Source organism: Excalfactoria chinensis, chromosome 2 (genome assembly GCF_039878825.1).
Source record: "Excalfactoria chinensis isolate bCotChi1 chromosome 2, bCotChi1.hap2, whole genome shotgun sequence".
NCBI classification, from domain to species: Eukaryota; Metazoa; Chordata; class Aves; order Galliformes; family Phasianidae; genus Excalfactoria; species Excalfactoria chinensis.
The window spans coordinates 33,937,284-33,958,503 of NC_092826.1; the positions used below are offsets into that span (position 1 = coordinate 33,937,284).

Here is a 21,220-nt window from a genome sequence, read left to right on the forward strand (position 1 = left end):
GTCACATACAAAGACTCTCTGCAAGTCATGTCCATTATGGCTGAAGGGATAGGAGCCCTAAGGATGTTGTGGGCCTTCTGCTCCTGCCATGGGATCTGGTGGTCAGACTTGTGTGTGTTCCAAGCACAGAAGCTTTGCAACACGGTGGCGATACCACAACCATGCTTGCCCCTATGAGCACTTAGTTGACAGAGCACCTGTTCAGCTAGATGTGGACAGCTGCCACTGGGGTCACACTGTGCAGAAAATAAAATGCTCTATTTTATTTTTATTTTTTTGAATGCCCCAGCACAGCTAATCCACAGGCTCCTAAAACTTGGGTGTATCCATCCATAATGATTACTAGGAGTAGTCTCTGGCCTGTGCTTTCTCCCAGTCCAGGCCAGTCACGGACTGTAGAACCAGCCGGCTGGCTCACAACCTTGCCAAGGGGTCAGTGTCATTTACACAACAGTGTTGGTTTGACCAACAGTGTTGCTTGAGGCCCAAAATTCTACCTAAGTTTATCCTACACAGGGTAATACAAGGTCAAGGCAGCTGCTGTGACTTTATACATAAACATAGCAGTGGGTAGACCTTAGGCGTTCCCTTATCAGATTGGCTTCGGAGAAGTGGAAACAATGGGAAGAGGCAGATGCCTGCACAGGTTTGCTTGGTGAACAAGGTTCAGGCCTGTTTTGTAAACATGGTTCAGGTTAGACTTTGCTAACAACTTTCTCAGTGCAATTACATAGCAATTCCCACATGGACTCAATGGAAACTCAGAAGGTGACCTGGAAGCTACTGGTATAGCTGTTAAACAAACATCGTATTTTGCAGTCAGTGGCTTCACTACATTAAATAAGCCAAATATGAATAAAATATTGTTTCTGCGAACAAGTGCTACATAATTATTGCTATTCTCCTTTTACAGAGGAATGCTGTAACAGGAGTTTAAACATGACAGTCCAAGTCTCAGAGCAGGACTCTGCGTCACAGCTACAAGTGCAGTTTGAGCCATTATGTTGAGGTCTCACTGGCAGGCAGTGTTCTTCAGAAAAACCCAGAGCGTCCTCCATTCCCTTGAAGTTTCTGTTGCAAACAAAGCACTCTTGCTGCACAGCCTCCTAGCATAACGAGAGAAGGGCTGCACTTTCTTCTTTGTTTCCTTGTAAAGCTTGGACCTGAATTAACATTTGCATTAAATTTCAGTAAGTGGCCACATCCACTAAGGAAGCTGGGTCTTCATTCTTCTACAAGAGGACAAAGAAATATCTACACAACATTATTTACTAATGTGTTGGTCCAGGCAAGTTTTCATCAGTCACTCTGAAGATCTGAAGGAGGTGAGTGTTATCAGAAGAAAGCTTTTGGGTGTATGTTTCAGCCAGTGCCAGGAAGTCATCTACATGCAATTTTGGAAGAAGAAACTCAGTTGTACAGAGTTGTAATGGTTCTATTGGATGGAAGGAAAGAATCTCAGAGTCAAGGAGAAATTATTGCAATGTGTTATCCTGTTATACATAGATGGACAAATTTATCCCAGAAACTGGAATCAGGGGAAGAGCACACAGCTTATAACTTTTCTATTTCCCTCCCAAATTCTGACTAATTATGTCACATTTTCTTTTTGTTTAAACAATCCCCAGAAAGAGCTTTAGGTGGTTAGATATTTTTTCATAGCAAATATATAAAGCGGCATAGTTGCCTTTCTGTATTTTGTTAATCAGTAACTATTAACAGCTTTTCTTTTCCTTTTTTTCCTGATCATGCTAACAATTTAATTTATTTGAACAGTAAGGAATCTTTTGGGAACATAAAATTTGGCAAGGCAGAAAAATGAAGGCAATCTATAAATGTGTAAATAATTTTGTACAGCTGATCGCTGATCCATCAAGTGCATTCACTGCAAAAAGGAGAAAGAACCCATCTGCAGGCCATCTAGACATAAGAAAACTGATAATTTTTCATTCTCTCTGGATCAAAATGCATCAAAAGCAAGGCACACACCCTTTTTCTAATAGCTAAAAACAAAAACTGAATTTCAAAGTGCAAAATGTTCCTCAAGTCCACATTCACTTTTGCATCATTAACCTAAAAGTCTTTTTTATAAAAAGAAAGAAAACCAAGTAAGGTTTCTCTATCCTTTCATCTCTATGATGGAAAAAGGAGGAACTGTTTTCAGCTATGCAGTCATTTCTCATGTGTTCTGGACTGGGTATCCGGTTTTTACTTAACTAGGTCATAGAAAAGAGATTTACATTTTTGACACCTCATTTCCAGTTATCAAAGAGAAACATGCGTGCCTGTCTAATAAATGTTTTCATTTAAATAAGCTTTTGGTCTATTTAGATTTCCTCAGGTATTCAGGAGTTGACCATTCTCTGAACTGTCTGAAGCTGAGAGTGCTTTATTGTAAAATTGCAAAAGAAAAAAAGGATGGATTTGAAAATATATTTGGTTCATGTTTCTCAGGCTTGTTCCTGCATGGGATTGAAATACCCAAATGAAGAGCTTGATTACCATGTCACTTGACTGGGCTTCCAAATTTCAAAGTTTCTCATAAAAATCCATAAACTCAAGTGAAATGAATCTATTCCTGCACATTCCTGGGTCCAAATGATGGCTTTTAACAAATGATTTCAGTGTAGCTGACAGGCTCGGCAAGATCTAACAAACTGTATGCTGCAGGCCCATCAATTCTCCTGGCTTCATTTTCTATTTCAGTGTATAATTTGTGCCAATGTAAAAATATAATCCAGTTGTCATTGGTGTATTATGAATTTTTGGCCAAAGTGTAAATCACAGTCTCCTGAGCTTTTGGGCTTTTCTTGAGGTAAGAATTTTAGGTCAATCTGAAATTGATACCTGACATTTAGATGTATATTACCCACAACCAGGACTGGAATTTTGTGTTAGTTACCCAGAAGTAAGTGAATATTATTGCCTGGTACTGGCAAGAAATTATACTTTCTGGGAATGATAACTGTGTGTTTCCAGCTAACCTACCTAAAGCAGGCAAACATGGGAATGTTGTTTCACAGAAGAAGCTGTCTTTGGGGTACTAACAAGTCAGATTTCGGTTAAACATTATGTTAGCAATACATTTGCAATAAAACAGCAAATTCAACTGCTAAAAGGAGGTGTGCTTTATGGTGTTTTGTCCTTACATATAATATATAATTCAATAACTGCATATTAGCACTTCCCATTGGTTGGTCTCTGGCGCTTGTGACTATTCAATAATATAGTAGATGCGCTATTATTTTTCCTCTAGTGCTACATTTTTGAAATACCAGTCTTGAGCATGGTATTTCTACCACAAACCATGAGGTGGCATGATGGGCACAGCAGAATAACAGTTAAATAATAGCTTTTAATACTCCTTTGAATCCATAGTCCTAGGCATATTAAATTTTAATGATAAAAGACTGTAAAGCCGGTCAGGACTTCTGAAACCCTGCAGTATGATAAAAGCAATGGTAAAGGTACCTGCTTGTGTGCATATGTGTGAGGGGATTTTCATTCTATCAAATAGTCCTGATGATGTTAAATATATATATATATATATATATATTATTTTACCCCCATTTTCCCCTACTTTTACTACCTATTTTGCTTTTAGCAAGTTCCCTTTTGTAAGACTGATTTATTTCTTTTCCTAGATCTCTCTTCCTTTGCAGGGCTATCTCTCTATTTTTGATTTTCCCTTTTGATTCTTGCAATATGAAATAGATTTGGTGGGTTAAGAATAGTCAGAGGTTTAATGGTTTAATTTCTTACTGACTGGACAGAGTCATGGGAATGTCTTTTAAATCAGATACTTTTCATGCATCTGTTAATCACGCTTCTGAGTCAAATTGTTTCCCAACACATGGCACCCTTAACAAGATTAAATCTAAATTAGTATGATAACATCTTTATAAGAGCACATAAAGATAATATATTCATCTGTCATAAAGACAGTATCTTTATGTGCACTTGCACATGGGTTTAGTGTTTGTCATCAAATGTGCATCATAAACTCATCTCTTGAACACAGCTTTATATATTTGTTTGCCTGAGGAAAGATGGCCAAGTATTTTCTAATCCTAAATAAAATCTATAGAATCATAGAATCATGGAATCATAGAATTGCTCAGGTTGGAAAAGATTTTCAAGATCATCAAATCCAACCATGACCTAACCATACTACCCTAACAACCCTCCGCTAAATCATGCTCCTGAGCACTGCATCCAAATGCTTTTTAAACACATCCAGGGATGGTGACTCAACCACCTCCCTGGGGAGCCTATTCCAGTGCTTAACAACCCTTTCAGTAAAGAATTTTTTCCTGATATCCAACCTAAACTCACCCTCACGCAACTTGAGTCTGTTATTTCCTCTCATCCTGTCACCTGTCACCAATGAGAAGAGGGCACACAAAGCCTTTTGGCAGGTTTGGGAAACACCTGGCAAATCACAGATCAACAAATGAGCTACATGCCAAGGTCTTTCATCCCCAACTAGCATAGTCTAACTGTCTCATTTTCATCACTGCAGCATCTTATGGTGTCAGTGGAGGATACTTTACACAGTCAAATAACAAGGGTCCCCTTCCCAACCCACAGAGTGAAGAGGGGAAGTGTGGAAGAGTTGGGGCCAGAACAAAGGTGTGACATAATTCTGTTAGGGGAAGTGGGAGAAATACGATTAGTGAGGGAAGGCAAACTAGGAGCTGCAGGTGGTGGGCCCTGACCCCTTGTGCTCAGTGTGAACAGTGGTACCATTCAGAGGGCACCAGAAAAAATGATTATGATAAGTCAGGTCTGAGGCAGAGCTGGGAGCAAGTGTTAGTGATTCAGATCACAGAATCACAGAATGGCTAGTGTTGGAAGAGATCTGGCACAACTCCTGACCAAACAGGGACAGCAGAACAAGGTGCCCAGTCCCACATACAGGAGACTTTTGAAGAGATCCAAGGACAAGACTACACAGCCTCTAAGTAGCCTGTGCCAGAGCTCCATCAAACACACAGCACAGAAGTGCTGCCTGGTGTTCAGAAAGTAGTTTGTGCCCACTGCCCCTTCTCCTGACACTGGGCATGACTGAGCAAAGGCTGTGTTTGTCTTCTCTGTACCTCTCCCCTCAGGTACATACAGACACTGATGAGAACCCCTTCAACCTCCTCTACTACAGGCCAAGCAGTTCCAGTTCTCTCAGCCTTTTCTCACAGAAGAAATGTTTCTGTCCCTTCATCATCTTCATGGTCCTTTACTGGACCCTCTGTGTCTCTTGTACTGGGAAGCCCTGGGCTGGACTAAGCACTTTGGGAAGCAGTCAGGGTCAGCAGGTCCCTGGCCAGGGACAAGCACAACACAGCTCAGGGCCTGGGTTTGTATGCAGTTAAATCTAGCTCCCAGCAAAGAAAGGGAGGACTTCTGTGGAGCTCCCAGTGCTGTTTCCCAGCAGGCTGGTGCACACCATATAGCCTAGGGCTGGGATCTTGTTGTGGCTGCCGGGACTGATTCCTCCTCCCTAAGCTCTGGATTCCTACGGGCGCCCTCTAGAGCTGATAGCCAGGATGAATCCTAGGCGTGGGCAGGCTACGATTTCTTTTGGAGTAATTTTGGTCTCTCAGAGGAACACTCCCTACAGCAGGGTAGATACAACTGCTCAAATCTTCAGATCAAACAGACTTATTTTAATTGTACAGCCCTCATAAACCAAAAATACAAGTGTGAATATGTATGTGTAAGAGTGGCATAGAAGTATTGGTCATCACATACCTGAGAATCCCTCTGCAACCTTTAAGCCAGACAGCTTTACTTGCGGAGAAGAAACAACATATTGATGTGTAGATTGTGAATATCAAACCAAGGTTGTTTAAACAAAGTTTCTGGCTTTCATCTGCCTTAGCACTTGGGTCTTTACACCCGCTTGCTCTTCTGTTTATGGCTATGCAGACAAAGAGGGATAAAAACACCCTAGTGACATTTTATTGAACAATATGGACCAATGCAGGGAGCAGATTTGTTTGCTCACATGTAGTACTGTTCCCATTCCAATTATGTGATGTTTTAGGAAATGTTGTAATCCTTCCTTGAATATGATGCTCTACTAATTGGGCAGATACACAATACCGTGGATAAAAAGAGTATACTACTCTTGAAGTCACGTTCAGATAACTTGTAATTCAATCTCAGTGAGTCTGCTTGTCATGGACTCACCTGAGTTTCTTGATAACGCTTGCATAAGGCTGGTGTGAAATAAATAGGGAAAAAAAAACCCAACACAGAAAGTTTAAAGCTGTGATATTAGATTCCATGGGAATAAGCCAAGCAAGGAGAATGCTTTTTGCTTTCCCAGTATTATTTATGCATGGATGCCATTTAGTGAGACTATCATCAGAGTCTGCTGCTGGTTTTGAAAGGCAATAGACCGTGCCATAGCAGCTATGCCACAATGCTATCATGTGCAAGACTGTGTAGCATGGCTGATGAGCAGGCACTCATGGAGAGGCAGGAATAAATCCAGATACTTAATTTGTTTAAAATCAAAGAAAAACATTTGAATTATGACTTTTATGAAAGAAATTGAAATTATGGCAAGAAACCATCATTTATCAGCTATTACCTACCAACCTGGGGGGGGGGAGGGGGAAGAAGATCTTACACATAAATGCTGAAAAACAAGCAGTAAAAACCAGATTTCTGTCCTTAGCTGCTAAGAAACTACTTAGAGGCCTGGAAAACCTTGTGACACATTACAGTGAAGTAGAAGGCTATTGGTACACAAAGGTGATCAGGGATGCTCTGGGGTGCTGCAAGCAGATCACCAGAATATAATACAAGCACAGTTCTAAAGGACAAATCCTGCAGCAGTGAACTTGATAGGAAATAGCACAGATCTGAATCCTTTGATTGTCCATAAAATTTGTGATCTTCTTCTGGTGTAAATTAATTAATCTTTCAAGCTTATCCCCAGTTATGCTTTAGAGATAGTTGGTTTCCTGGATAGAGGACAAAGAGCACTCCTTCACAGCTGTATGGATGAGGGCATCCTCCATGCTATGCAGAGATACCCCATTATTCCTCAAATGGTACCTCAGGATACAGTGCAGCCACTCTGATGTTCAGACCAGAAATTACATAGCATCATCGCCATCTCAGGCACTAAAGAATCAGATTCTAACAAGATGTTTAGCACAGTGGATAAGAGCTGAATTTATTTGAAGGGGGTAAAAAAAAAAAGCCAACCAAAAAACAAAATACACTCCAAAACAGCTTGCAGATGTTGAAGTTTTGGATGGAAGGAACATTCTACCAATTTGAAAGGAAACCTCTTCAGTGTACAAAAGAGCTCCTAAGTTGTAATTTGTTATAATTAAACTAGATGAGACTGATTCTACAAGGAGGCAGGCCAATTAGTTTGGGATGTCAATTTTTGTTTGCCGCTGTCAAAGGCTGTTAAGTGAACTTGATAGATTGCTGGGCTGGCTTTTTTAAAATCAGATAATCCCCACATGAAAGGCAGGCAGACAGCTGGATGCACAGAGCAGTTGCCAGTATGAAAAATGCCACACCAGCCATGTGGGGCATGGAGGCAGTGGAGTTTCTGCTATACTCAGGTTGGTGACTGGATGGTGAGAGGAAACCGAAGACCCAAAGACTCATACATAGAGCAGATCCCTGCATGGCAGCTGTGAAGAACAAAGAAAGCTTGCACTAAAAGCTGTCTAAAATAAACAAATGCCCCTAATAGTTTTGGGAAAATCTGCCATTCTTTGGGAAGGACTAAATCCTTTTGTGTAACCCAAATGCATTGCCCCAGGGTTTTAGTAATGAAACGTTTTTGTGACGTGCTCATACCTCTAGGTTCAAACTGTAATATTTTAATAATATACAGTAAATACCATCTTCTTAATAATATTTACTGCACTACTGAAAGAAAGCAGATGTTAAATAAAACCAGGTAAAATTCCCTCCTATTTATAAGCTCTCTTCACATAATGGAAGGCCACAATGCGGTCTCCCTGCAGCCTTCTCTTCTCCAAGTTGAACAAGCCTAGCTCCCTCTGCCTTTCTTCAAAGGAGAGGTGCTCCAGCCCTCTGATCATCTCTGTGGCCCTCCGCTAACATCTTTGTGGCTCCTCCTCTTGTGACCCACTCCAACAGCTCTGTATCTTTCTGTTGTTGCAGCAGTCCCAGGCCTGGACAGAGTACTCCAGATGGGGTATCACAAGGGCAGAGTAGAGGGGATCAATCACATAACTCACCTTTCTGGCCACCCCTCTTTTGATGCAGCCCAGGATACAGTTGGCCTTCTTGGCTTATCAGTCATATTAAGATCTGTTCATAAACATTTCTTCGTACATTTCCTGTTTCAGGTCCTAAAAACATCAACTGCTTTTTTAAAACTCTGTTTGTAGCCGGTCCAATCCTTACTGAATATGTAGCACCATCTTTTTGCAGTCACGTGTCCAGTTTCATTATCAGAAAAAGTACCATTGCAAATCTAATTATCTGTGAACTTGAATTAGCCAGAGATTTGCAGGAAGGAAAAAAGATCTGAAAGGCTGAAGGACAAATCTTCCAGCTGTTATAAATTGTTATAGTATGGTACACAAATTCCACCAAAGGACAGCTTATACCAACTGATCGTCTGCTCTGAAATTTTAGGAGCAAACTCTCTTTTGCAGTGAAAATGCAGCCATTCCCTGAACTGCATGTTACATTTAAATTTAACAAAAATATCCAAGCTTATTTAGAAAGTCAGCAGTTATTTCTTATGTCTCTGGCTGATCTGGGAGTCACCTAACACCTTGCTGAAAGCATATGTATTAGAATAGCGTTATTTCTCAAGACTTCCATAACTTCAGCCAGTATGTATACTGCATTGGATGACATAGCAATCAACACTCAATTCATTTATTATTCTCAAGATTGTTTTTCCCAACACTTACAGATTTCTAGTTACTATTTTTTTTTGTGTCTCAATTTAGAAAAGAAAGACAGTTTTCCTCGGCACTGCAGTGTCCATTTTTGCTTGTTCTAATGAAGACAAATTCCACTCAATTAGGGTTGTTCTGTTCATTAAGTGAGACAGATGGGAAACTTGCCGTATTAGTAAGGATTCCAAGATTTTGAGCTTACTTGTAATATTCTCGTTTGTGCTCTCCATCTAAAAAGTGATCAATACTTCAGATAGACAGAAGAGCAGTCAGGTTCTGTCTTTGCAGAATTTTTGTGACATGCCCACGGCTCTTCATTAATAAGATGAAAATCTGAAGGTTCAACAGAAAGCCAGGAAAGAGGTATATCCAGAGAAATTTGTAAAACATGATCCAGCAGATATGTCTGTATTCGTAGGAAAATAAATATATGCTTCTAAATCTCTGTCAGAATAGGTGTATTCTGCTCTGAAGGAGAAAGCGTGCAAATGATGGGGATGTAGTACTCCATCAGTACTCCTTTCCTTTTCTCCTCTCTGGTCCTCATGGTAGAACTGGATTCACTTGGAAGCCTCTTATCTATCAGCCCATAACAATTAATATCACAAAGTTAATGCTGAAATGCAAAGCCCATATGTGAAATGCATTGATCACTGGAATCAATACTAGATGCCCACACTGTGAACTCTCTGAAATGGAGAAACAAGGCAGCTCCTGAAAGCCATTTGGCTCTGAACAACACTCAGATTTGCCAGTCTCCAAAATTCTGGAGCCATCTCAAACTCAGAAGGCTGCAGGCACTGGCTGAATGGACAGTGTCATTGTTTAAGGTATCGTACAAAGAAATGAAACAATCTTTTGTGCTAAGCAAAAGTAACATTTTACGTAAGTAGATAAAAATGTTTTTTTCCTTATTAGAATACGGCAACTACAAAGAAATTCACATCATCTCCTCTTCATGAAGCCTCAAAACTGATATTATTTATACTAGCTTTTTTTCACGCAGATGAAGTCTTCAAGACAGGACAAATCTCTTAATTTGCAATATTCTAGAAAATATGAGAAAATAGCATATCAGAAACATTCAAATACATGATGACAGATGGCATTATTTTCATGTGCAGCATTCCTGGTTTTGGCACAGTCCGACCTTACACAAAAACACTTACTGTTTGAGGTATATTGAGCCCTAAGAATACTAAGGAAGAGTTCTATTCAGTTGTTATTGTTGACTTTGTCTTAACACTTCATACTGGAAGGGAAGGTTAATCCATGTTCAGTTGATGATTTCCCCAAAGATGGTGAGGTTTTTGATTCAACTAACTGGGAAACAAGTGGATGAACCACAAAAGCCTTTCTACCTAAAAATGATAGACTGTATTAACAGTCTCATTAAGTTCATATCATTAATTAACACAAACTGACTTTCTAAGGGAAAGAATCAAAGCAAGTCTTCATCTATTTCACATCTGCTCAGACTGGAAAAGACAGGATAGACAAGCTTCAAGAGGAAACAACAAACTGTGAATCTGAAAGCTGTTGGAATGCAATTTACTAGCTGAAGACTATTCGGGAAATTTATGAAGGAACTTAGTGGACCTTAGCTCAGCTTTGAGTGGAAAGAGAGAGATACGCATATCAGAATGAATGTTTTTCATGACAATTCCATCTAAGAAAATACAAAATGAGAAAACACAAAAAGGGAAATGGCCCCCAAACCCTGGTGAAATTTATGCTGATACTGAGGCACATTACATGGAGAGATGTAACTCTGGCATGTAAAACTGTGCATGGTATTTTTAACAGTAATCAAGAAGAAAGAAACACAGAGTTCCAGTAAAAAGACTAACAGTTTCCCAAATAAAGTAGCTTTTGTGTATCACTTTATGCTAGTGGTGACAGAATAGAAAACAAAATACAACAGTTACATACATGTTCTTTGCCTAGAAGTATTTACAAATAACTTTACAAATTTTTGTACACATATTCAGAATTGCTTGTTTACTTTTAAATAAGGAGCAAAATTATTTCCCAGAGGCTTCTAAGGCTGAAGGTGCTGCCTTATACTGTACATTCATGCTTGGCTTCTTCCTGGGAGAAGGGAGGAAAAAGGTTTAAAAGTGTGCAAATCACAGACACCTAAAGAACCCTGGAATTAAGGGTTTCTCGTGACTGACATCCACAGATGGTGTGGTCATTTTATTTCTCTTTGAATCAGAGACAGCTAATGTTGATAGGCTCAGAGTAAAAGAGATTAGGGAGGGAGAAGAAGCCATATATGAATTGCAATAATTAGATAAGTACACTAGTACTGGAAAATCTTGGTCAAGCAGAGTCATAGAGTCTATCCCTACTGCATACAGCAGTTCAAAAAAACCAAGGAGTGGACACTGTGAATTTCAAAATACAGCATGGAAATGAGCTCCTTTGCACCATTAGGATTTAACTCCTGCGTATTTTTCGGAGTCCAAATCATTGTTTATTGACATGATTTTTACCAGGCACAGTATGATTCTATCAGATAAAAAATACCAACTTCCTTGAGAAAGATACATCCTTCTCATAAATTTCACAGGTTTTGTTTTCATGCCTTAACATTAAATGCTGTAAAAATATTAAAATTAAAAAAGAAAAAATTTACAATTTACAAGTGTCCATATAAGTAAATCATTCAAAAATTCAAGATCATCTACAAGGATCTACCAAATAACAACGCTGATAATGACACTGAGCCTGTGGGAAGAACAATCCACACGCCGTGAGAAACGGACGATGCGTTTCTTCCAGAACAATGAGTCGCAAGGTCGGTCTTTTAACATCCTTTTCTTCAGCTACAACAGCAGAAGTCTTGAGCGAACATTTGTTACTTAGTTCGACCTAAAAAAAACCACAAAACATATGAATTATTTACAAATGAAAGCCTGTCCTATGCTTCTTCTCGTTTTTGAGATGTACATTCATAACAGCTGACAGGTTAGTAACTAATGAATCAGATAGTCCAGTCACTAACTTCCTCAGCTGTAAGACTCACATAAAAGGTCAAGAATGAGTAGCTGGATATGAAGAGGTAGGTTTGCATTATGCATACCAGAAAAGCAAAAAATGTGGGGAACAATATTGCTGGTGATGAAAAACGCTGGAAGTGCATATAACAATAGACTCTTTCCAGTATAATATATTTTAGCAGTGTTTAGCAGCGTATGATATATGTTCACTAGGTTATGGATTTTCATCTGATGACAAACGCACTTTTGAGCTGGACGCACACATTCATGTACCTGCTGAATATATGTGTTCTCACATCTGCCTGTAAGCCATGTGCTCATGCTTGGAAATTCTGCAATGGCCTTTCACAGTGCTTTCCTGGTAGTCAGACTCTCAAGAGAAGATATGAACTGGGCAGGACACAGAACTGCCAGAGCAGTAACCCCTCAGTTGACAGTTTCTCAGACACTTTGTGAATCTCACAAGCTAGCAACAGTTCTAGTAATGCAATTTCTCCTTTGGAATTATGGATTCAGTGTATGTCCAGACAGGGTTGCCTACAACTAGAATAGCACTAGATCAGATCTACTCACCCAAGCAGAAATGATGCTCATGCAAAATGTAACTTTGGAAAATCACTAATAATGATTAAAAAAAAAAAAAAAAAAAAAAAAAAAAAAAAAGTGAAAGCCAAAATGCAACAATTTTAACTTCTTCAAAACATTGATAAAAATGAAGAAACTCAAACGAAATCGAAATGCAATGTTCTGTTTTCCTTTTTCCTTTTCTTGTGCTTCTCTATTTTCCATCTAGCAGTACATAGATAAAACTTTAATTAGTGTCAAGTGACCTGGTTGTTGATATTGTGTTTGAAGCAAACAAAACTGAAGACACAACAATCTTCTTTACAGCCTATATGTCATGTGACTCAAAAAGAACATAACAATTTTTCCCACTCCCTTTGTTGTCCCTTCTGCCTTCCACTTATTTTAATTGAAACTCCATGGTTCAAGGAAAACATTCTACTTCTGTTTGTTTCATATGTGGGAAATGGGAAGATGCTATTTATTTTCAGTACTGCAAGCTCATTAACATCCCCCAGATCCTTTGAGCAACTTAACCTAAATCTGCTACCAAAGAACAAATTTTCATGTTGTGTGACTTTTGTAGAAAAACAAAAAGCTTTTGAAGGAAGGAAGGAATGGATACATAATTCTTTCCTTAAAATATTTTTTCTCTCCATTAATTACATTAATTTTGCTCATGTACTGCTTTACGTTTAACCTCACATCAGCTTAAAAATTAAAGAGATTAAAATTTTTAATGGGAAGGTGTAAATACTGTATCTGTGTCTTTCTTCTTCATAGATACCAATTACTCTTTTCAGTCTCAAACATCTTAAGAATGGTCAAAACTCCTTTCTGCTGTCACTTTTTCCCCCCAAAAATGCATTAAAGTGAGTGTCTAATGAAAAGTTATGTAAATGCAGATTTCAACATAGTGATATAGTTAATGCTACATCAAACATCTTGTTATTTTATTTTGTCTTAATGCCTAAATTAATGCCTTAATGCCTTTATTTTGTCTTAATGCAATGTTCCTTACTGTAACACTGAGATAAGGCTTTTCTCATATTGGGGCATTCATAATCCTACAATATTTATCCACTCGATTTTACAACATCTTGTCCATGTTTATTCCTATAAATGGAAAGCTTCAGCATGAGTAAAACATATTTTAGAAGCATGCAAATATTACTATAGTCTCAAGCAAAGTTCAAGTGGCCACTCAAAGCACTTTGTTATCAATTGGCCTCTTTAAATTGACTCCCAGGACATGCATATATGCATACACTGGGAAAAAACTTCACACTCTTTTTAATTATCTTCACTGGTAAATAAAATATAATAAGTTGTTAAATCAGGTTCAATCATTTATCTGCAATCATTTGGTGCTACACTTAAGAAGCTTGAAAGAACCAGAGGTAAATGGAAAGGTAGGTGGCATCAAGGTAACAACTTACATACACTGAATAATTTCCAAAAGAATATCTTCTATTTTACCAGTAATACAATGAAATATCATCTACTTGAGGCAATCGGATCTTCTTCCAAAATACACATACTGATAACATCTCTCGGTACTTTAATATACTTCAACTAAAATGTAAATATGTGTATCCAAAATTATCATCAGATAACACAGAGATTACTTTGTAGGACATGCCTATGAAAACTGTGATTGTCATGGTGAGAACAAATAGCTGACAACAAAGAGATAATGAAGTTGCTACAAAACTCTATAGATTTTAAGCTGACGTAGTTTTTCTGCAAACATTTTTCTTTCAGTCGCAGGCCAAACGCAAAAGCTTCCATTTTTCCATAAGTGGGTTAATCTCATTAAGATTTATGAAGCATCAGCAATAAATCAGCTCTCTTCTTGTTAAAAAGTCATCAGGGAAGCATCCTTCACTCTCCTTGTGTTAAGCCAAGGCACAACATGGCAGACATGGCACTATCTCTTAATCCTCTCCTTAGTAGATATGTCATCAATGACATAGTGACCTTACCAGCATGTTTTATGTGGATTAATTTTTAATTAAGTTCTAATTAAAGTATAATTAAATTATTAGTAACCTCATGCCAAAATTATGTCAGGAGAAGGTTAGCTTTCAGTCCAGTTAGAAGGATTAACATGGTCCACAGGACCAGAACCTTACCTACAGGCTTTACAGGCTTTAACTCAACATGTTCCTGGGGGGGCTGTCGGTAGGAGTATGTGTCAATTCCGCCTATAAAATCAACTGAAAACACAACAGTGCCAGAAATGAACAAATGGAAATGAAAATATGTCAACTGAAAAATAAGTATGGAAAAATTATTTAAAAAAAAAAAAAAAAAAAAAAGCAAGCTCGTGTACAGGTTTGCAGTACCAGAAGTAGGTAAAAAAATACTGTGGCTTCCAGATCTTTCAGATCCACATAGCACAGTGCATTAATGTAGCTTCTTGGTTTTAGGGCAATCTCAGCATATATTTCATGATTCTGATTAGTAGGAGTAGTCCTTTTGAAGCTTTTGAAAACATAGCCAGTGTAAAGAGTTTAGCTCATAAACTTTAACCTCCTCTCAACTTTCACAAACCAAAGGACTAGCAGGAACTTAAGGCAACAGTAGAAACAAGTTCAGAATAAACAGGTGGCAGCTGGATATGGAAAAGCAGCAGAATCTTCTCTGAATGAACGTGTATGTATGTATGTCTATGTATATGACATAAATCATAGCTAATTCTTCATTTTTGGAAAAAATCAGTTGGTTTTTGTTTGTTTGCTTGTGTGTTTGTTTGTTTAATATTCTTTAATTTTCCTACTGAGGATTATTATTATTTTTTTTCTAAGAAAGTGACAGAAGGAGTTGGCAAGGATGTTTCTGAAATAATTCAGCACTTCAGAATCACACATCACTCCCCTCAGCAGTCAGCAGAACAATACACAACTGTAAGCAGAGAGAGAATTCAAAGCAACTGGTTCTTCTACTGACAGATCTTCTGGAGAAAGAAATGAAGTCAGAATGTATTTATGATGGGAAACACAGATGCGTCTTTGACAAAGAACACATTTAATAGCACCATCAAAAAAGTTTTGAGATAAGATGTTCAAATCTGCTTAGTTGAGACTTCCTCTTTTGCAATCCAAGGCATGTTTTACATTAGTAAAGCTGAAGTTTGACTTGAAATTCATGTGAGGATAATTCTCAAGGCAAGAGCTGCTCTATCACACAATAGAACAGAACGTAATGTTTTCCATTATGCACTCTATTTTTTGGCTGATAGCTCTTTAACATGAAGATTTATCACCAGTTATTTGAATTGTATGCTACTTTTCATTTTAAGAATTCAGGCAGATTTTACCAGATATTTTCAGCATTATGTCTAGCAGAGTCCTAGAACTAAGGTCACAAATGAACATTAAATAAAACTTCATGCTGACTGAATTTTTCGGATGTGCACATATCTCTGTTTAGTCAGACAAGTTAGCAGCAATGTGTGCATACGTGTCCCAAAGGGAAAATGTTGCTTTAAGGATGATATTGAATAATTGATTTTGTTCTTTTCTGAATACTGGATTATGGATAATACATGCTGTATAGTCACAGGATTACAACAATTAACTTCAGAAAGCTGCCTGGAAGTAAGTTCAATGAAAAAACATTTTTTTTTTTTTTCTTCCATAAAATTCTATAATTCTATGCCTTTATTTATTAATTTATTAAAAGACCAACATGTTATCAGCAGGGATATTCAGTCACTAAGCATGGAACACCCATAGAGTCCAGTCATTAACTACAGTCATGCAGAGAGAAACTTAAAATCCTGAGGGGAGGATTTTTTTAGCACCCCACAGATAATAGCAGGCTACAGCAGAAACCAGTTATTTTATCAGCAGCTGGCTGCATAACATGATCTGTATTCCCAGAGAATTTTTCTCTCCTTGTGTCACCTCAGTTTTGCAGTTATGCTGGATGCTTCAGGGACAGTATGAAATGTTTTTTTAGAGTTCACTGACTGCTGAGCTTGGAAGTGCAAATCTGTGCTGGTTGCCCACTATGGGTAGTCCATTAAAATGGTGTTCATTCACTCATGGGCCATATCAGAAGAGCAGTTGTCATAATCTGCCTGAGTGAGAAAAATGCAACATGCCCCTAGCTGAAGAAGGTGTATCCACTGTCATCAATAACTCTGAGGGCTATTCTTTTGTAGACAGAGGACATATAGGTATGCCTTACTACTATTAATGCAGAGTATTCATCCATATGCCAGTTGAAATTTCCTTTCTTTTTTGAAGGTAAGGGAGAAGAATCAGAGATCTGAAAACTTCCTTTCTCCCTTCCCAACCTCTCATCTGGAATTCAGCTTCTCTGGCAATATTCCTCTGACCTTCTTGCAGATCCTGTGCAAACAGCAGCCATGGCTTGTAAGCCCATTGTTATATTACTGATTTCTCCTTTCAAAGCTGTTACATTCTAAGTGTGTCTGGAGGGAGATGCAGAGTATGAGTAAAGCAGTGATATAACACAATGCCTAAAAGATCCTGCAGTCACTTGTTCTAGAACAGCTTAGATCGTCTTGATGGTTGCCTCCCCTTTTTATAAATGAGGGTAAGCCTTCAAAATGATGTCTAGAATTGATGGCACTTCCAGCTATCCCCTGTCCAGGACATGGGAAGGCTAGAAGCTGCTTGCTTTTATTTACAGAAGACAATAGTAATCAATGGGTCTTGAAATACTATTTTACACTGCATTTTTCTCACTGCGCTAAGATTTTTTGAATGGCAATATGGTAATGTAACCATGGTCATTATGTAAAGTAACAGAAGTAATCAGTTAAAGAATGTGATGGATAGTGAGACAAGGAGCCAAAGTCAACAAGAAAGAAGAAGCAGAAATGGGGAACTGTCAGGGCTAGTTGCATGAAGTTCAAACTTACTTTGGACTTTCCAATATTTGCACTTGTAGCTTTACAAGGTACTTGTACTTATAGCTTTTTAACTTTCTAGATAAGCACTTAATTTTTTTTTTTTTTTCATTTTTTTTTTTTTTTTTCTCCTGCATAACTAGTGAGAAAACTGGAGGGAATGGCCTGAAGTTGCACCAGGGGAAGTACAGGTTGGATATTAGGAAGATATTCTTCCCCAGAAGACTTGTCAGGTGATGGAATGAGCTGCCCAGGGGCGGCAGTGGTGTCACCATCCCTGGAGGTGTTCAAGAATTGTTTAGATGTTGTACTGAGAGACATGGTTTAGTGGGAAAATATTGGTGGTAGGTCGATGGTTGGACTGGATGATGTTGGAGGCTATTTCCAACCTTGGTGATTCTGTGATTCTTCCTAAGGTCTCTACTTTTTCAGTTGTCTCCCAGCATCAAAAATCACACTTTCTTATAACTTTCTCTGAACTAGTCAGTCAGATTGTTCCAACTATCTGGTGCCAGTACTTTCAGACTTCACATAAAGGAAAGCTTCCTTAGTGATCTGCCAACTCTGCTATGCTCCCTTGTCCTTGAGGACAGATACTCAGGGGGATTTGTTGACTAACTTCTTGAAGAGTTGGAATTTGGGTTTCCTGATATTAAGCTTCCTGAGTTAACTCTTTGCCTGTTTGATATCCCTCAAGAGTTAGAACTCCACCACTGCCTGGTAACTACAGCCCATGAAGCCTACAATCCTGATGTCACTAATCAGTTAACTCTCTGGTCATCAACAGGTCCAGCACTGCATCCCCCCCTCGTGGGGCTGTCTATTGCCTGGCTGAGAAAGTTATCCTTGATGCACTCTAGGAGCCTTTTGGATCACCTACATCTTGCTGTACCACTTTTCCAGAAGATGTCAGGGTTGTGTAAGTCCCTTTGCAGGACAAGAGTCTGTGATCATAATGCCTTTTGTCGCTGGAGGAAGAAGGTTTCATCAACAAGCTCTGCTTGATTGGGCCACCTGTAGTAGACCCCAGCCTCAAGGTTCCCTTTGTTGCCCCAGTCTCTGATTTTCACCCATAGGCTTTTGACTTACTCGTGATCATTCATTAAGAACAGCTCTTCACATTCTAGCAGTTCAACTCTAGCACTCCGGCACATGTAGCAATTAGGTATGCGTAGTACTGAAACAAAAACAATGCCAATAATTTTTCACAATTCATTCCCAGCCGGTTTACAAAAATGGCATGTTTTTGTCAAGAATAAAAACTGTTTTATAGAAGGCTTCTACATCTTCAGTCCCCTCACCAAGCACATGATCACATAGATGTGTCTACAATGGCTTCAGAAGAGACAGAAGTCAGAATCTGGTTTCTGATCTTTTTCAGCTGTATGATTCAAGGATGTGTATGATGCATTAGTGTGCCATTATATTACTGCTTAGTTTGATGCCATAAACCATGCAGCCATTTCAAAAAATATTTAACACAGATGCTAGGGCCAACTGGAATTGATTTATTCCACTTACAGTTCATTGCTAATTCACAAGTTAGGTGCTATTCTCTTCTCATCCCAGCACAAACTCCCTTTGACTAGCCAGCAGATAAGCTTGTGGCCCTACTGTGCCTTCTTTGAATTCAAGTTCACAGATCAGAAATAGAACTGGATAAGCTCCTTCTGTGACCTCTGCTTTCAATCTTTTATCTCTCTGGATGACCAGAAACCAGCAAGCTCTGATCTTCCTTTGCTCTTGCCCTTATTTTTTTGTTTGTTTCAAATGGAGAAGCTGGCAAAATAACCCTTCTGTTGATTTGTGTCAAACCAGCATTCTCCAGTCCCTCAGAACACATGACTGAGTCCTTCTATGATGCTCTCTGTTTCCCCTAGAATGTGAGATTTTTCTGTTTCAGAGCTGTTGTAGATGCACCTGCTAAGTCTGCTATTTAATTGCACCCAACTGTAGCAGTGAGGACTAGTTTGTAAATGCTTCTCTGCAAATGGGGAAACACTGTACCTCATGTTAATGCTTTTGTCTGGCTCTTCAAGTTGTCTTGCTTATTTCTTAATATACATTTTATCATTACCAGCGCTCTCACTAATTAAGCTCTTCATTCTCAAATTATGTCCTAAAAAAATTCCAAACACCTTGTAACTACATTCTCAGCTATGAAAAAAAGAACAAAGAATTTAGAGCATTAAAAAACCAGAGCTTACACTGGCCAGTGGTCTTATGTATGTTGAAGAAGAATGAATATTTTGTGTGTCAGGAAACACGTAGCAAGGAAAATGGTTTTCTTATTGTTAGAAAGTTGAATGTGGAGAAAGATGAATGTGCAAAGCCACTAGTGTATTAATCTGTTAAGGATAAAGAAAGACAATGCTATATTGACTTCATCCATAAAAAAATCTCTCACTGAAGAAAGATGAATTAAAAAATACTTTTTCATGAAAACTTTGTAAGTCTTGAAATATCATCCCATAAAATATCACATTGTCCTGATTAACTGTGATGATTAAGAAGGAAAAGAAAATGTAGAGAAATCAATGCCAAGGAGTAAAAGTCATCATATAAATGATGGAAGTAACACAGCATTATTTAGTTTTGCTGCATCTAAATTGTAATACTGAAAAAAACACAAATGCATTGAGATGAAATTTCAGCTAACAAAACCAATTGCATTGTAACGGTCAATACTGACTGTTTTGGGACAAAACTATGTAAAATGAAGACTGAAGTGAGTCAAGCTATGTCCTAGATTACAGAAGACAAGAGAAAGTGCACATGAGAAACACATTCTAAATAGAGTAATGCAGTTGACAGAAGGTTCAAAATGAGACAGCAGTGGGCCCTAGCAGACAAGAGAGCAAACTGTTTCTTAGGGTGCATTAAACACAGCACAGCCAGCTGGCCAAAAAAGGCAATTCTCTCATTATATTTAGGTTTGGTTCAGCCTCATCTTGAATACTGTGTGCAGTTCTGGGCTCCAAAAAATAAAAAGGACATTAAGGGACTTGAATTCATCAAAGGAAGGCAACAAAGCTGGTAAAAGGACTGAAGGCATATCCTGTGAGGAGAGGCTGAGGACAACTGGGTTGTCCAGTCTGGAGAGAAGAAAGCCAAGGGTTGGCCTCAGTGTTCTCTACAGCTTCCATAAAAAGGAAGCGGAGTGCAGAAGGAGGTGCACAACTCTTCTCCCTGAGATCTAATGACAGGAATGGCAAAAGCTGTGCCAGGGGAGCTTCAGACTTGGCATTAGGAAAAAATTACTTACCATAAAAGTGTTTAAACACCACAAAAGCTTTCTGGAGAGGTGACCAATGCCCCACGCCTGTGAACATTGAAGAAGCATTTGGATAATTCTGTCACCACTCTAATTTTGGTTAGCCCTGAAGGGGTCAGGCAGTTGGACACCACATCTGTAGGCTCTTCCTAACTGTTCTGTACTGTTCTGTTCTATTCTTTGAAAATAAGTTTTCTAGCAAGTTGTGATATATTTAATTTGACTGACTGGCCCAGCAGGAAAACTGTACTGGCTATGTCAACAGATATAGTGAGACAATACCTCTTAGCATAAATCTTGCTTCTCTTATATCTTCAGATCGTTTGGGCTATTAAAAGGCTACAACAAAATCTGAGAAGTACACAATATAGACAGCAAATTCAGGTTTACAGACAAGAGGAATTTAGAAGGATAATTTTATGAAGGGTTGAGAATTTGATGACATCAGATACACAGTATAGAGAACTAGAGAATAAACTACAGTAAAAAACGATAGGATACATGAAAGTGATTAGAGAAAAAAAAAATTAAAATATTTTAATATCTTCTTTCTTTTACTGTTCTTCTGAAATCCTTGTGA

The 21,220-nt window shown here is 38.5% G+C and overlaps 1 protein-coding gene across 2 annotated transcripts in view; it reads right to left on the reverse strand.

Moving 5' to 3' along the window:
* Positions 1-10,448: 10,448 nt before the first annotated feature.
* Positions 10,449-21,220, reverse strand: part of NKAIN3 (sodium/potassium transporting ATPase interacting 3) — a 302,386-nt gene continuing 291,614 nt past the window's right edge. The window contains exons 6-7 of one of the 2 annotated variants that reach the window (XM_072328621.1): positions 14,617-14,700; positions 11,350-11,789 (exon numbers count right to left, since the gene is read on the reverse strand). In XM_072328621.1, coding sequence (XP_072184722.1) covers positions 11,776-11,789; positions 14,617-14,700 — 98 coding nt within the window. In that variant the 3' untranslated portion in view covers positions 11,350-11,775. Of the gene's footprint in view, positions 11,790-14,616; positions 14,701-21,220 lie in introns of both variants that reach the window. The other variant, XM_072328620.1, reaches the window with a different exon arrangement.